This window comes from Macaca nemestrina, chromosome 17, assembly GCF_043159975.1.
Source record: "Macaca nemestrina isolate mMacNem1 chromosome 17, mMacNem.hap1, whole genome shotgun sequence".
Classification (NCBI taxonomy): Eukaryota; Metazoa; Chordata; class Mammalia; order Primates; family Cercopithecidae; genus Macaca; species Macaca nemestrina.
The window spans coordinates 277,180-292,791 of NC_092141.1; the positions used below are offsets into that span (position 1 = coordinate 277,180).

Genomic DNA, 15,612 nt, shown 5'->3' on the forward strand with positions numbered 1-15,612 from the left:
CCACAGAACAGGATACATTATCACGATAAGGACCTGATATCAAGAATATATTCAAAAACTCTTAATAAAAATCCAATTTAAAAATGGACAAAGGATTTGAATAGACACTCTCCAAAGAAAGACATATAAATGCCTTAAAAAGCACATGAGATGTTTAGCAGAATTCGTCATCTTAGAAATGGAAATCAAAACCACCGTGAAATAACACTTCACAACCACCGTGATGGGTGGGTAAAACCCCAGTATTGGACAGTGACATGTTGGTGAATTGGGGAAAACTGAAATCTTGATATATTGCTAGTGGGAGGGGAAGTAAAATGGTGCAGTTGATTTGGAAAAGTCCGACAGTTCCTCAGAAAAGCATGAAATCACCGTACGACCCAGCAATTTCACTCCTAGCCATATGCTCAAGAAAACTGAAAACATTTTTCCAAAAAGTATGTCATGCCTGAATCTTCACAGCAGCATTATTCATAGTAGTAGAAACAGTCCAGGTATCTGTCAACCGGTCACTCACTGAGATTCCACTCACCTTAGACGTGAAAGATGTCAGCACCGAAGGTCACACCAAAGGTCATGCACTGTACGATTCTCCTCACAACAGGTGTCCAGAATGTGCAAATCCAGAGAAAAGGAAGTTGGCTGGTGATTGCCAGGGGCTGGTAGAAGGAAGGAGCCAGGTGCTGACTCTTAATGGGTTCAAGGTTTCTTTGGCCTGTGGTGAAAAAGTCCCGGAATTACATACTAGTGGTTGATGTGCAGCTTTTAGAATATGCTAAAAAGACTGAATTGTATTCTTTAATATTGGGGCTTTTGTGCTTTGTAAATTGCTTTTCAATTTAAAAAGGAATTCAAGAAGTTATTTGGTGTTGATATGATAGTATCCAAAACAAGTTACTATGTAACTCACGTCCCCAGCGTTAAACTTCATTTTCTGAGGATCTTGAAGTGTTTGAGGCTAGGAGACACAACGATCCTATACTGTATGTTACACCCCATCTTACTGATTTCTATCTCACATAACCATATTCAGGAAAAACCGACATGTAAATGTGAGCTGAATGCTATGCAGAGGCACATTCCTCTTACCCGGATGATCTTTAGTGGTACAGTAAGAGATGAGATCATAGCAACGTTAGTTTAGTTAGTTTAATTTCCATGGCAACAGGAATTTGGCACATGGGATGAGTTAGATCTCCCTGCACAGCTCCTAACGGGGTTGCCCATTTCTGTGTGGTGTCTGTGTATATTCTCGCTGTGGAAATAAGTGATAGCGCCTGCACAAACACTTGTCCAGAAGCGCACACGAAGCTGGTGAAGGCAGAGGACAGGCGAGAGGGAAGCATGGCTCAGCCCTGGCAAAGAAGACCGTTATTCCAAACGCAAAATATTCAGGAACACAATCCTTGGGAAGACTGGTGATGTCTTTAGACCTCACCACTATCGGGTTGTATCTGTGCAGCCAGTTACCAGAGCCGCAGAACGGCGTGTGTTGGTATTGGTGTCATCACTCAACGATTCTGACTTTTCCTGGTGCTGAGGATGACTGCATATGGCAGAAGCAAAGTGCTAATCTAGCACAGGTCATCATATCCAAGTTCTTTTCTATGAAGGCGGGCAGGGTTAGGAACCACCCCACCCCACCCCACTCCCCAATCCTATAAGAACTGGGATCTGATGATCTGTGCTGTCGAGAGAGGCAGGGTTAGAACACCTCATTCCTCAATCCCATTGTTGAAAATAATAGTTGGATTGGGAGGGTTTTTACTCCTAAGGTTGAAGCCGTGCATTTCTGGAGCCTGGGCTGTCAGTCATGGTGGCTGGGGAATGCTGGGGCTGCGGTTGTCTGGCTGCCGGTAGCCCTGCTGGTGGGTCCTCCCTCTTTGACACCGTTCATTTCTGAAGCTTGCTTTCCCCGGTGTTGGAAGTAGCAGCACTGGAAGAATGGCCGCCTTCCTACAGTGAAGCTCTGGCAGGAGAGGAGAAGATACGGAGCGTCTGTTCAAGGACGTGACGTTCTGGGCACCGCACCATGCGTTCTGCTTCTCAGCTGTGCCTCCTGGTTGATGTTACCATCACCTGGCATTTCCCAGGAGGTAACTCGCGAATGCCACACTGATGGAACAGTGCGGCTCGAGTCCAGGGCCGCTGGAGCACATCAGCAAGGTCAGGCTGGACGCATGTGCTTGCTGACAGGAAAATGACAGGAAATGTCATGTCAGTTCAGGAAAATGACAGGAAATGTCATGTCAGTTCAGGAAAATGACAGGAAATGTGTTTGCTGACAGAAAAATGACAGGAAGACGACAGGAAAGAGGCCCATGAGGAGAGGAACCAGTAGATTCAAGGCAGTTAACCGAAGGAGCGAGCCATCACAGGCTGGGAGAACACCCCAGCCACAGTGGATGTCAGCGGTGGTGGCTGGACTCGGGGTCCGTGAATGTTGCATGATCGAACGTGTTTGGTACATTCTCAGCTCCTGCCCAGGTGCCTCCCAAGCATCGGGTGTTGTGGCTCCCCACACCCTTCCCATCTGTGTGTAGCATGACCACCACCTTCCTACCGTGTGTTTGTCCTATCACGGCTGCTGTGCCTAACGGACGCTTTGCTTTCCAGCTACTTTCCTATAACCAAAGCCCTTGAACGACTTTGCGTTTCAGAGACGACAGGGTATTAGTTTTTCATGATTGCTCTGAGGATTTCCGAAAGCAAATGTAACTTACAGGATGGAAGATATTGGAGACAGTAATTATAGATGACTTTTCTCAGTTTTTTGATTGTGGTAAAGTTACACAGCACTCTATTTTTAACTGTATGGTTTTGTGGCATTAAGTGTGTTCACACTGTCGTGCTGCGATCACCGCCATCCATCTCCAGAACTTTCTGGTCTCCCCACGCTTGAAACTCGGTCTACCAAACACTAGCTCTCCTCCCGCCCCAGCTCTGGTAAGCACTACAGGTTGCTTACAAAATAAGCTTTTTCAATAAGAGAAGGGGCAAGGAAAAGAGCTCTAAAGACTGTCTTGAGATTTGAGGAAGTGTTTTAGGTTTTGTTGTGTGGTTCCCGGTGTAAAGGAACTATTGAAGACGTGGGAAGGCGAAGGTCTGTGATCTCAGGAAGTGCTGGGCTGGGCAGCTTTCCCACTGTGACGGGGACACTTGCCCTCAAACCTGCCTGAGATAATCGCGTGAGGATGGTGCTGCATTGTGACAGCTCTGAACTTGGTCTCCTTGAACGTTGCCAGGTACATAAGCTTTGGCGGTTACCATCTAGTGTCTGTGGGAGACCTAGAATTTGAACATTGTTGACTTTAGGACACACTCATTTTATAACACTCTACCTGTTCTCATCAGTAGGAAATATGCTGTGTCCTTTTTTTTTTTTTTTTTTTTTTGAGAGGGAGTCTCGCTCTGTCGCCCAGGCTGGGGTGCAGTGGCCGGATCTCAGCTCACTGCAAGCTCCGCCTCCTGGGTTTACGCCATTCTCCTGCCTCAGTCTCCCGAGTAGCTGGGACTACAGGCGCCCGCCACCTCGCCCGGTTAGGTTTTTTTTTTTTTTTTTAGTAGAGATGGGGTTTCACCGTGTTAGCCAGGATGGTCTCGATCTCCTGACCTCGTGATCCGCCCGTCTTGGCCCCCCAAAGTGCTGGGATTACAGGCTTGAGCCACCGCGCTCGGCCTTTTTTTTTTTTTTTTCCCTTAATATTCTGTGTTGCTGTAACAGTAGTTGCAGCGGACGCTACTTCTGGTTCATGGTCATCACCAAACACAAGCTTCAGGAAACCGTGTGAAAAATGAAGGGGAAAGTGCTTTTCTGCAAAGGGCTTTTTTGAACATCCTGTTTTTTTCTGGAATATCTGTTTTGGTGTAAAACGTTTTCATATTTAGGGGTTTGTAACGTGTTTTATACTGGTTAGCTTTGAAACCCCATGTTTTTGCATGCCATGGGGCTGCTTTATCCTGTTATTCTATGATATAGCAGGTTGGCAAAACTATTGGTTATTTCACTTTAAAAACCAAAGCAGCTTACAGATTGAGTGTGATTCTTGTAAGAATTTAATTGTAAAATTGATTTGTGTTCAACAAGCTTACTGGAATGGCTAGATCCGTGGACAAAAAGATAAGAACATGTCAAGTCTCTGGGCCAGGAAGGACTTCCAAATAATACAAGTGATACACATTAATTTCTTAACAAAAGATTAGATTTAGTACATAACTGTTTAAAACCTCCATATTTTCTATTATAGCCATTCCACAGTGCCCATGGGGGTGGGCTGCAGGACTGCCTATGGAATCCAAGGTCTTTGGGCGTTGAGGTCCCTGCAATAAAATGGCATCGTGTTTGCATATGACATATGCACATCCTCCTGCAGACAGTCATGTCAGGGTTGCTCGTAACAGCTATACCATGGACATACCATGCGAGTAGTTGTTTAATGAATAATAAATTCTGAATGCTTAGTACAAACACATTAAAAAATATGTTGATCTATGGTTGGTTGAATCCACAGGCCTGGAACCCGGGGAGAGAATACAAACTCTAGAAGCAAAACGAACAAAGCACTTGAGGTCAGCAGTGACGGGTGTGGGATCACACTGAATCTCATGTGTTTTGCTGTCTGTGTCACTGTGTCCCGTGTAAACGGGAATCATTTGTAGCTTAAGGTAAAATAGGTAACAGGAAACACTACAGAGTGGGCACGAAGGCGCGCCCCTCATTACCCCGTGTTACAGCCAAGCGTCTGCCTCCTAGGGAAGGATTTGTTCTGTGGGGAGACTAGATGTTGATGATTTCCGCATGTGTGAAGGGAAACTCCCTCCGAGAAGCGTGGCTTTGGCCGGAGCACATCAGACGAGAGTTAGCGTGGCATGGAGTTTCCACAGTGGCCCTCAGGCCTGCTGCTTCTCTCCTCTCCCCACCCCTGGCCCTGACGCTTACCAAGGGAGGCAAGTTCAGCTCCAGCTGAGCCCCGCACAGGGCTGTGGGTCTCTAGGGCAGGTGCCCACCTTCGCCTGAACAGGCTGTGTCAGAGGAGGGTCTGGCTGTACTTGAGCTGTGAGAGATGCTCTCAGAGATCCAGCATCCTGAAAACCCAGGTGCTGAAGGTTCCTCCTCTTCCACCATCCTGCGGGGAAGGGGGTCTTATCCTGCTTCCCCTCAACCCGAGCTGACTTCTTGTCTGTTCTGTACACCTAGGTTTTCAGAAGAGTTTTGTTAATCATCTAGCAGACAAACAACCATAAGGTGACAGCCTGGGAGGGTAGACGGCGCTGGAAGGTAGTTTCCTGAATAACAGCGTTCAGTTTCCTGTTTTGCCATCATTTGACCCAAGGCCCCAAGATAATTGAAATATTGTCAGCCAAACACCGATTTTTTATCTGAGTTTTTTTTTTTTTCTTTTTAAGTTATGGGTGCAAACTTATAACCAGGGACCTGACAAAAGAGAAGGATTTATTTGCAAAGTGAATGTCGGGGATGGTTGGCATTTGCCAACTCTGACTAGCAGGGACCCAGGCTGCTTCCGTTCTGCCGCCCGACTCCTGACCCTCCAGCTCCTGCCCCTGTTCCCACCAGCAGGAAGAGGAGCGGGAAGGTGCCTTTTCCCCTTTAAGGGGATGAGGTGAGAGTTGCACCTGCCACTTAGCTAGTCCCTGGGGTGATTCTCCAGCATGGGTGGGAGTTGGGTTTGGAGGCCTGAGCCCCGTGAAGCTGGGGTTGCTGTTCCCTGAGCAGCAGGAAACTGGACTCTGGGAAGTGGGGTCAGAGGGTAGCATCCGCAGGAGGGGCCTCTCGTCCCGTTTGACATCTTCACTGCAAAAGGGGGTGTGGGCTTCGTGGTCCATTGACAAATAGAACGTTACTTTTTTTTTTTTTTTTTGAAGCACATAGAACCCTAATTCCTTTGGCTTTTACTAAAGTGGCATTTTGTAATTCCACATGATTTCATTGATATACTCGCAGGAGAGAATGCTTCCTGTAAACCAGAAGGATCTCTGCGACAGTCCTCGATCCATAGAGAGTTCATTTTCCCAAGGTTATAGACACAGCCTTAGGGAGGGGTTGAGGACACACTGCGGCAGCCTCAGGAGGTCCTGGACATGTGTCCAAGGTGTTTGGGGCACAACTTGGTCTTACACATTTTAGGGAGACGTGAGGAATCAATACATGTGAGACGTACGTTGGTTCAGTCTAGGAAGGATGGATGGCTCGAAGCGGGGAGGGATTTCCAGGTCACAGGTAGATCAGACAAATGCATTTCTGGTGCATCTTTCCAGAGGAAGCAGTCAGATCCGCATTTATCTCCGTGTGCAGATGGTGACTTTGAGTTCTGTCCTCTGTCCATGAGGAATTTCCTTGTGGATCGGTTGTGAGGGAGGTACGTGGCTTTTCCCCCCACCCCCAGTAGCTGTCTCTGTTAGGAAGAGCATGGGAGGCAGGTTTGGTCTAAGCTCTTCCTCACCTTGACGTCCCTTTAGCGTAGTGATTTTGGGGTCCTGAGATGTAGTTTCAACTTCATGTTTCTGAATACACTGGCACTCTAAACAGTGTTGTAGGAGGCATCTAACTTACTTAGAAGAAGAAGAATATTTGGAAACACTTGAGCACCTTCGTCCTTGAGAGAACCAAGCCTTTGTTTAGTTTGCTTTGCCCTGAGGCTGTTACGCTGTCCCGGGCTGTGCGGCCTTAGAAAGCTGTGCCCCTGTGAGCTACTGCCTGTGGAATCTGGTGACTTTGAAGTTAATCCAGCAGCTACATATTTTGGAAAGCAGATTCCCTCTTAAAGTGTTGGTGATTATGATTCTAGCACTAGAATTTCAGTGTGTGTTTTCCACCCTTCTTACTTTGTCTCCTCATACACTGAGATGCTGCTGCATTTGCCCTTAGGCTTCACTGAGGGAGGGTCAGTTCTGACCCTTTCTTAGATATTGATCTTGAACGGACAGAATCGAGATTCAGGAAAACTCTCGAGCTGGGAGAGTGTGCTGATATCTATGTAAGTGGGGTTCATGTGTCAAACTCAGGTTTAAGAAAAACCAATTCTAGGCTGGGCATAGTGGCTCACACCTGTCATCCCAGCACCTTGGGAGGCTGAGTTGGGCAGTTCACTTTTGAGCCCAGGAATTCAAGACCAGCCTGGGCAACATAGCAAGACCCTGACTCTACAAAAAATTAAATAGGAGAGGTGATGTGCACCTGTGGTCCCAGCTACTCGGGAAGCTAAGGCTCCCCACACACAAAGTATCAATTCATGCAGTGGCCAGTTCTGCTGGGACCACCTGTTAAGACTACTCTGGGCCTCATGGTTTGAGAAGCGTCTGTCCAGGGTCGAGAGGGAGTAGCTTGAGGGCCTAGAAGCCAGTTCTTGTGGTTGAGCGTGATTGCGGGTGTGGAGTTGGGGGCAGGGCTCTCCACGGCATGAGTGGGTAAATGGATGGGCTTCCAGGACGAGCCCCTGTGACTTTGCCTGGTTTACATCCGTCCAATACAAATCCACAGGCTCTTACTCTAGAAGCTTCTGCTGGGGCTGATGGACTGGCCTGGGGACAGAGGGTGCCCTCAGAGCCTCATGGTGCCGTCTGGTTTAGGAAGAGCACTTAGTCACCTAGATCTAGGATTTATGGCACTACAGGGGACTCCTCACACTCAGAGCAACAGCCATCTGCATTCTAGACTTGGTTCTAGGCAAAGTATTTTGGAGCCTGTTGGTAGGTACCCTGTGTTCTGTTTATGTGTAAAACAAGTTAGAGTTATAACTAGTTAAAACCTATTTTTAAAATTTTGCCACAGAATATGGCAGTTGTGGTGGAGCCTGGCCAGAGACCCCCACACTGAGACGCTGTTGCTTGCTGGGGTTGCAGGCGTTGCCTGCATCGGCTGCCCCTCCCGGCGTGTCTGTGTTCTTGACACGGGCGCCCATCGAGGCTTGGCCTGTGGGAGTCGTGCAGCCATTTGTCTCCGTGTTCCTCTGAGGTTCCGCAGACTTCACGGTCCCGTGGCAGAGCGTACGGTATCTGCTTGCATCCTGATTTCCCCAAACCCCAGGACAGGCCAAGAGTTCCTTACACACAACTGCAGAGGGCCCCGTGGCGTGGATTTGCAGAGACACAGCCTTTCCCCAGCTTGGCCTTCGTCTCCAGAGTTGGCTTTAGGGCGATAGAAGCTTCCTTCAGACTGGGGGGCCTTGAAGCTTTGGTGCTAGGAATTCGGTGAGCAGCACGGATGATACCCCGTTTCTCTGCATTTGTAGCAATAGTTGTTAACACGACCACGAGATGTACAGAGGAAGGAAAAAGGAGGTTTTATTTTCAGAGTAACACTCTGTGCTTTGGGAAATGTGGTCTTGGGGGAGCTGTAAGCACATGCCCCCACAGGAGGAGAGGAGGCCGCGGCATTACACGTTCCGGGGTTTGTTGGCTGTGTGTGTTCATCGTGCTCAAGGAATGTCTGAACGTTTACAGGGAAAGTGGGGTTTGTTCATCCGGTTCGTGCAATGTCTGAACACTTACAGGGAAAGTCTAGCACTCATGCAGTGAGTTAACCTGTAACATCCATGTTCGCCTTGGGGCGAGCGTAACATTTGAAATGAGGTGGACTGGGCGTGTCATGTACAAAGGTGAGCTGTTGGGCGCAGACGTTTATGCGCAGCCTCAGTCACAGCCAGGACTGGCTCGGGGTCTGCAGCCTGTGGCGGGAAAGGACACTCATGAGGCCATTCTGTCCAGTCGGGGCTGCCGGCAGGGTCCCAGGGTGGGGCTGTCTGGTCGGCCGGCATCTGGAGTCCACCCAGGTCCAGTGGGCAGCGTTCCTCTAAACCAGGCTTCTGATTGTGGAGGAGACTTCATGCTGGTTAACACACTGTGCAGGAGTAATGTTGTGGGGCTTTGGGGTCCACCTTCCCTATGATGCCGGTTACATTTCTCTCCGGACCTCACAGCCACAGAGATTGCACCTCGTCTGGCAGCAGGGGGTGCCATGTTGACATAGTAATTTATTGTATTAACCTTTTTATTGCTATTTTAATAACCATTTTTTTTCTTTTTAAAGAGATAGGGTATTGCTGTGTTACTCAAGCCAGTCTTGAACTCCTGGCCTCAAGCAATCCTCCCACCTCGGCCTCCCAAAGTGCTGGGCTTATAGACGTGAGCCAGTGCGCCCAGCCTACAGCCACGTTTTTAAAACTCAGCAGTTTAAAAATCCTATTCCTTTTACCCCCTCAAGCAGGCTGGTTGGCCTTGTGCAAACTGGGGTGTCACGATCTTAGCCCCCCTTTTATTTTTACCTTTGGCCTCAAATTCTGATGAGAACAGCAGTTACAAAATGGGCTTTAGGTGATTCTTCCGTTACTAAAGCCAGAATTCTCACCAGGTAGAGATGTTTGTCCCCAGGATTCCAGAAAGCTGTTTTGAATCAAGCCCGTAGGAAATAAGTAAGGAACTAAACTCTTGGTCCTCTGCTTAGTACCAGGGGAATGGGTTAGTTGCTGATACCCTTTGATCTGTGCTCACGTGCTGCATCTCATCACGGGAAGCAGAGTCGCCCTGTGGAATAAAGCCCGGCTCAAGGTGGCGCGTCGAGACGCTTGGGGCTGTCAGTCCCTTATACAGCGGCAGACTTGGAGACTCAGTATCGCGTGCAGAGCCCAGGCAACCGGAGTGCATCCACTTTAGAGACCACATGGACGGTCGGCAAGGTGGATGTCCGGGCATATGGCCTTGACAGGCCCACTGCGAGGTGAATTAGGAATTCGTTAGCAAAGAAATCAAACTCGCCTTTGGGTCCCGACTACTTGGAAGGTTGAGGCGGGAGGATTGCTTGAGGCAGAAGGTCAAGGCCGCGATGAGCCATGATTGTAATACTGCACTCTGGACTGGGTGACACAGCGAGACTCCAAGTCAAAAAAAAAAAACAAAAACAAAAACAAAAAAAACAAACCTTACTCTTCATAGCAAGAGGGAGAATTTATCAAAGTAACTGCAACAAAATCTTAGATGATGTAATTTCAGTGGCTAAGTGAGCTGTCCAGCCCACGTGGCTGGCTCACAGCGCAACAGAGCCAGGTGCTGCTGCAACTGCCCCCCCACCCCGATCGCTTGTGGACATTTTCTGTTTTCCCATATCTCCCTTTTGGATACGTAGCTCGCTACTTTATAGCTAAGCATCAGTAAAACAGGTTGTCTATTTTGAAAAGTAACTATTTTGTCTTTTAAGGACAGAAAATGAAGCAGGTGACAATAGCATGGCGACCTGGTGAATAGATTTAGAGGAATATTTAATACTTGGCACCACTCTGATCCCTTCTTCTCTCATGCTTAGTTACAGCTACCGCCTCCTAGGACAGAACACTTTGAGCTCTGTGAGTAGGAATTAAACATGTTCTAAATCAGAAGTTTTAGTTAAGCAGTATTTTACGTGAATGCCCAGATCCTAAGTGTTCACTGTACTGGGGTGTGGTGTTGAAGAAGGAACGAGGGCTTGGGGCTGCGTTTATGGTGCAGCGTCCGGGTTCCCATATGTGAGATGAGGGCCAAGAGACACGGCCTGGAAGGTTCAGACTGTAGGATTGAATGGATCTACCCACTCCTGGAAAGCCTCAAGTCTAACTTGACTTGGGCTGGTTTTAGGGAGATGCTGGCAGCGCCGTCCTCACAGGTCACTGGGAGGGGCTCTGGCACCGTCCCCGTCAGGTGTCTCATGATCAGCCCAGCTTGCTCATCTCAGAAGCTGTTGGTCGTGTTCTCGTTCCTGTTGTTCGTTGCGTGTTATTTAGGTTCTGTTCATGTGGGGACCTAGGAAGTTCCACAGTGAGAGGAGAGCCGCTGAGCCGCCTTCCTGCCTGGATGCCAGCCCCACGGAGGACCGTAACTGCTTGAGGTTGGCTTCTGCCCCCGGCCTCACCTGTGGAGGCATTGATGCAGTGGTACTTTCTAAGCTCCTGGGGCACACAGTGCTGTTGTGTGGATCCACAGGCTACTGTGGCGTCCAAGCACGTGCTCCCGGAGGAGAGGACTCTGCGGGCACTGATAGTGGGAGCTGGCTGAGAGTCGAGCGAGTTGAGACTCCCTGTGACCTGCACAGCTGCCATTTGCACAGCCCCTCCTGACACCAAGATGGTCGTGCGATAAATGCACAAAGCACATCTCCAGCAAAAAGCCGCCGATTGTCCATATCCAGGATATCCACCACGGTGGCTTTTTGGTGTTAATACGATGAATGTGAGCAGCAGGTGGTCTGCGTCGAGTGTGACTGTGCCACTGCAGTTTTGTTCTCATGTCTTGATGAGCATGAACGGTTCCTGACGAGGGTAGGTAAGGATGCTGTGACCTGAGACTCTGCAGTATTGTAGCTTGAGGAACCAAGGAGTTTTTCTGTCTTGCAAAGCCGTCAGGGAGGATGTTCCAGGCTGGTGACTGCTCCATGAGGTATTTAGGGATCCAGGTTTCTTCCCGACCCCTGCTCTGCGTTCCCAGGGACACGGCTGTCCTTGCCGTGGTTGGGAATGGGTGATTGCCATGCTGGCGGGGGAGGCTTAAGGTGAGAGTGGCCGTGATTTACCTAATCTACATAATGACAGGGAGCCTGGGAGTAAAGTGTAGCCATGGCCTGGAGGATGGATGATGGTTGTTGGTGAACGACTGGCTGCACTCACCGCAGCTGGCCCAGGAATGGGGAAGGATGGCTGAGTATGCCGTTCAACGGTACCTGGTTCTTTCAGATTTGACTTCCTTACGGATTTTCTGCTGTAAAGAGGAGAGAGCCTGTGGTTCTAGGCCAAGCATCTCACTCATCTCATAACATCTTGTATCCCTCAGCCAACATTTATGTCAAGTTTTAGAAGTCCTATCAAACTGGCAAGCATTTCTCAATTTGGTTTAACCATTGGATTTTATATCTGTGTCTGCATCTCTATTTTACATCTATGTGGTTATTTGACACTCTGTAGTACCTTTGTAATAGGTTCTCTTTGGTGGAAGTTACTCTCAACAAACCCTTGCTGCTACTTGAATTTTCAAGGTTGCAAGTAGAAAGGAGAGAATAAAAACCACATCTTCTCTAATTTTAAAATTTGTTGTTTCTCAAATCACACCAGAAGTAAAGATATTACAAATTACAAAAGCAGCCAGAATCAAGGTTAAGAGATTTCTGGGCGATTCTGGCTAATCAGCAGTATTTGCTGAGGTGTGTGCAGCAGAGCAACATGCCAAGAAGCCCGCGACGGGGGAGAGTTGGGAGGCCAGGCTGTGACTTCGGAGGTGTGTTGCCTCAGGGAGAGGAGCTAGATGTAGAGAGGATAAATGGCCACAGGTGTGACCACCGCCATCCTTGCTGCGGTACGGAGGCCTTTGTACAGGGGCCTTTGTGAGCTGAGTTAAAAATCAAAATTGAGAGAGTGCAATGCATTCTTAGTTTTTAAAATAAAATGCTAATAGAGAACGTTTTGTAAGAATGTAAAATGTTACATCTTTGTTTAGAATTTAAGAATAATAATTTGCTTCTGAGACCTTTGCGACTGAGATTTGAAATCTTAAGTATGGTTTTTTCTTCCATGTTTTATACATATGCACGTGTACACATATATGTAAGGTATATAAAAGGAAAATAAGCGTGTCTGTATTCACATTTATATACACTTCCATAATGTGTATACTTCTAGTCACACATAGGTCTAAGAGACTATGACGTGACTTGATAACCATGAGAGGGTAATCGCGCCTCCCGCGTTCCAGGCCTCACACAGCCCGTGCCAGGTTTTGGAAGTAGGAGTTTGTCTGCAGCCACTTCGGGAAGCATGTGGTTGCCAGGATTGCCTAGAGCTCCAGGCTGTCTCCAGTCCCAGCCTCCCTGGGGTAGAAGCTGCCCTACCAGGGGCCTGGACATGGACGTTAGGGCCTGGAGCCAGGGACCGCTCCTGAAGTGGGGGGCTCCCCTCACGGCTGGGCATGACAACCGAGGATAGGAGGCGGAATCAGCCTCGGGCCAGTGCACGGCCTCCCTGAAGTGCTTGCGGGAAGCCCCAGCTGCACTTTGATGACCCCATAGACAGCACCACAATCTGTGAGATCCCCCTGGCCCACCCCTCAGGTTCCTAAAATGATGAAGGTTTCCTGAGCTGCGAATTTTTAGATCTAGGCTAAAAAGTCCTGGGACAGACTCACAGGGTTCTTTATGTAGAAATGATGAGTGTGCTGGTGACTCAGAGCAGGCACTGTACCCTCACTCCAGGGTCCTTTGTGCCAGGTGGAAACGAGCGTGTGGGTCACCCAGAGTCCCTGCATCCTCACTCCAGTCACTGCTCTTTGGTTTCTTAATTAAAAGCCTAAAAGCCTTGATAATGAAAATGTATTCTCCCCAGAGAGTAGAGTTTCCGGTTATGGAGGCTCACCAGTAAATGCCGTGCCAGGTCAAATATGCTGAGATCTGGGCCAGGTCCTGCTTCCTGCCCACGGCCAAAGCAGGTACTTCATTTGGGAGGTGACCCGGGGGATATCTGAGAGGCCTGCCGGTCCCCGAGGGATGAATCCGCTGGCCTTCACATTCTGCTCCGGCCTCCATCGGCTCCTTCCTACCTGCAAACTGCCGGCTTTGACGTTGCCATCATTGGAGATATGTTAGGGACTTGGTATGGGTTGATGCCCATAGGACCAGCAGATCGTGAAAAGGTGGGAACCAGGGCTGGGAGGGTGGTGACCACGGCCAAACTGAGAACGTGGTGGGCTGGAAGGTCCATTTTCTGTCTGAGGTGTTTTTTAAAATAAAAAACAGTGTCTCAGGGACATGAGAGGGGAGGCCACAGACGGGGAGAACGCATCTGTAAAAGACTTATCTGATAAAGGCTGTTATCCAAACCGTGCAAGGAACTCTCAAAACTCAACAAGAAAATGAACAACCTGATTAAAAATGGACGAAAGACCTGGACAGATATCCCAACAAAGAAGATACACAGATGGCAAATCTACACGTGGAAACATGACCCGCGTCTTATGTCATAGGGCGAGGCGTCACTGTGCACCCATCGGCCTGGCCAAAACCTGAACTCCGACACCACCACGTGCTGGTGGGTGTGTGGGCATCAGGACCCTCACTCATCGCTGGGGGAAGTGGGGCAGCTCCTGTGGGAGGCAGCGTGGCGGTTTTCCGTGGAACTTAGCTCTCCGACCACAGGAGCAATCACAGTCCTGGACGTTTACTCGGAGGAGCTGAAAGTTTACTTCCATGCGGAAATGTGCACACAGACGTTGACAGCAGCTTTATAATTGCCAAAACTAGAAAGCAACCAAGATGCCCTTCAGTAGGTGAATGGATAAACTGTGGTATGTCAGATACTGGGATATTATTCAGCACTAAAAAGAACTGGACCCCTAAGCCATGAAAAGACACAGAAGGATCTTAAACGCATGTTGCTAAGTGAGACTCCAATCTGGAAAGGCTGCCTGCTGTCTGAGTCCAACTACAGCACAGTCTGGAAAAGGCAAAGCTGTGGAGACAGTCAAACAATCAGCGGCTGTCAGGGGTTGGGGAGGGGAGAGATGAATGGGAGGAGCATAGGGGGTGTGTAGGGTGGGGCAGCAACTCCAGGTGGGGCTTTCATGGGGGATCCATGCCGTTCCACGTCTGTGAAACCCACAGAGTGAGCAGCAGCAGGCCGAGTCCTCGTGTGAGCTGTGAACTGTGGGTGGTGGTGCCGTGTTGATGCGGGTCTGTCGGTCGTACAGACATGCTGGTCTGGTGAGGGCAGGAGAATGATGGAGGCTGTGCCTGTGCTGGGAAAGGATATGTGAGGACTCTCTGTACTTTCCTCTTGATTTTGCTATGAACGGAAAACTGCTTTTAAAAACGTCTATTGAAAAGGCAAACAAAAGAGTGCTGGCCAGACAACATCAGTGTGAGGGTGTGGCCTGTGTTCTACGTTCAGAATTTCCCTTTTAGAATACACATATCTAAATTTTTCAAAGTTAAACCTTTGCATTAAGTAACTCACTACAAAGTTACGGTATCAGCTTGAGCGCTGCCAGGATGGCCAGGATCCTGTATCCTGACAGGCTTCTCCCCTTACAGGTGCAGTTGACGTCCATGGCCACATCTCAGTAAGCGGCAGGACTGGAATCAGGAGTCAGGCTTTGCGGGACAGAGAGGAAGTGAGACCTTGTAAGCACGTGGCTGAGGGCGGGCAGGGAGGAGCCCGTGGCAGGGAGCCGGCAGGGATGACTTTTTGACCAGTTTTCCTTATCGCTGAGGCCTTCTTAGACTTGGGGAGTTGGGAGTCCCCACTCTCGGGTGCCTCAGAAACCAAAGGCTGCTTGTAATGCTCAAGTTCCAGATGCCTCAGGGGAGGTACCTGGGTTGTTGGGTGCAGTTCCGTTATTTGCTGCTTGGTGGGATTTGCCCGCAGCATTTCTGGTTGTTTTTAAGAGCTGATGTTTGAGCTGCTTAAAATCACATATGGATGTCGATTTATCTATAAAAGTTAAGAATGGAATTTGAGTGCAAAGAGTTGTGAAAATGCTCAAGGTTATGTACTAATGTATACATTACATTTGTGGAAGTATTTGAAAGTGCAGGATTTACATTAAACACTTCTCTTGATTTTTGTAATATCTACCTGTCATTTTCCC

At 48.7% G+C, this 15,612-nt stretch overlaps 1 protein-coding gene across 1 annotated transcript in view; it reads right to left on the reverse strand.

The window, feature by feature from the left end:
* Positions 1 to 509: 509 nt before the first annotated feature.
* LOC139359311 (disco-interacting protein 2 homolog C-like) overlaps positions 510 to 15,612 on the reverse strand; it is a 51,360-nt gene continuing 36,257 nt past the window's right edge. The window contains exons 4-5 of the mRNA XM_071081936.1: positions 2,115 to 2,189; positions 510 to 532 (exon numbers count right to left, since the gene is read on the reverse strand). Coding sequence (XP_070938037.1) covers positions 510 to 532; positions 2,115 to 2,189 — 98 coding nt within the window. The remainder of the gene's footprint in view (positions 533 to 2,114; positions 2,190 to 15,612) is intronic.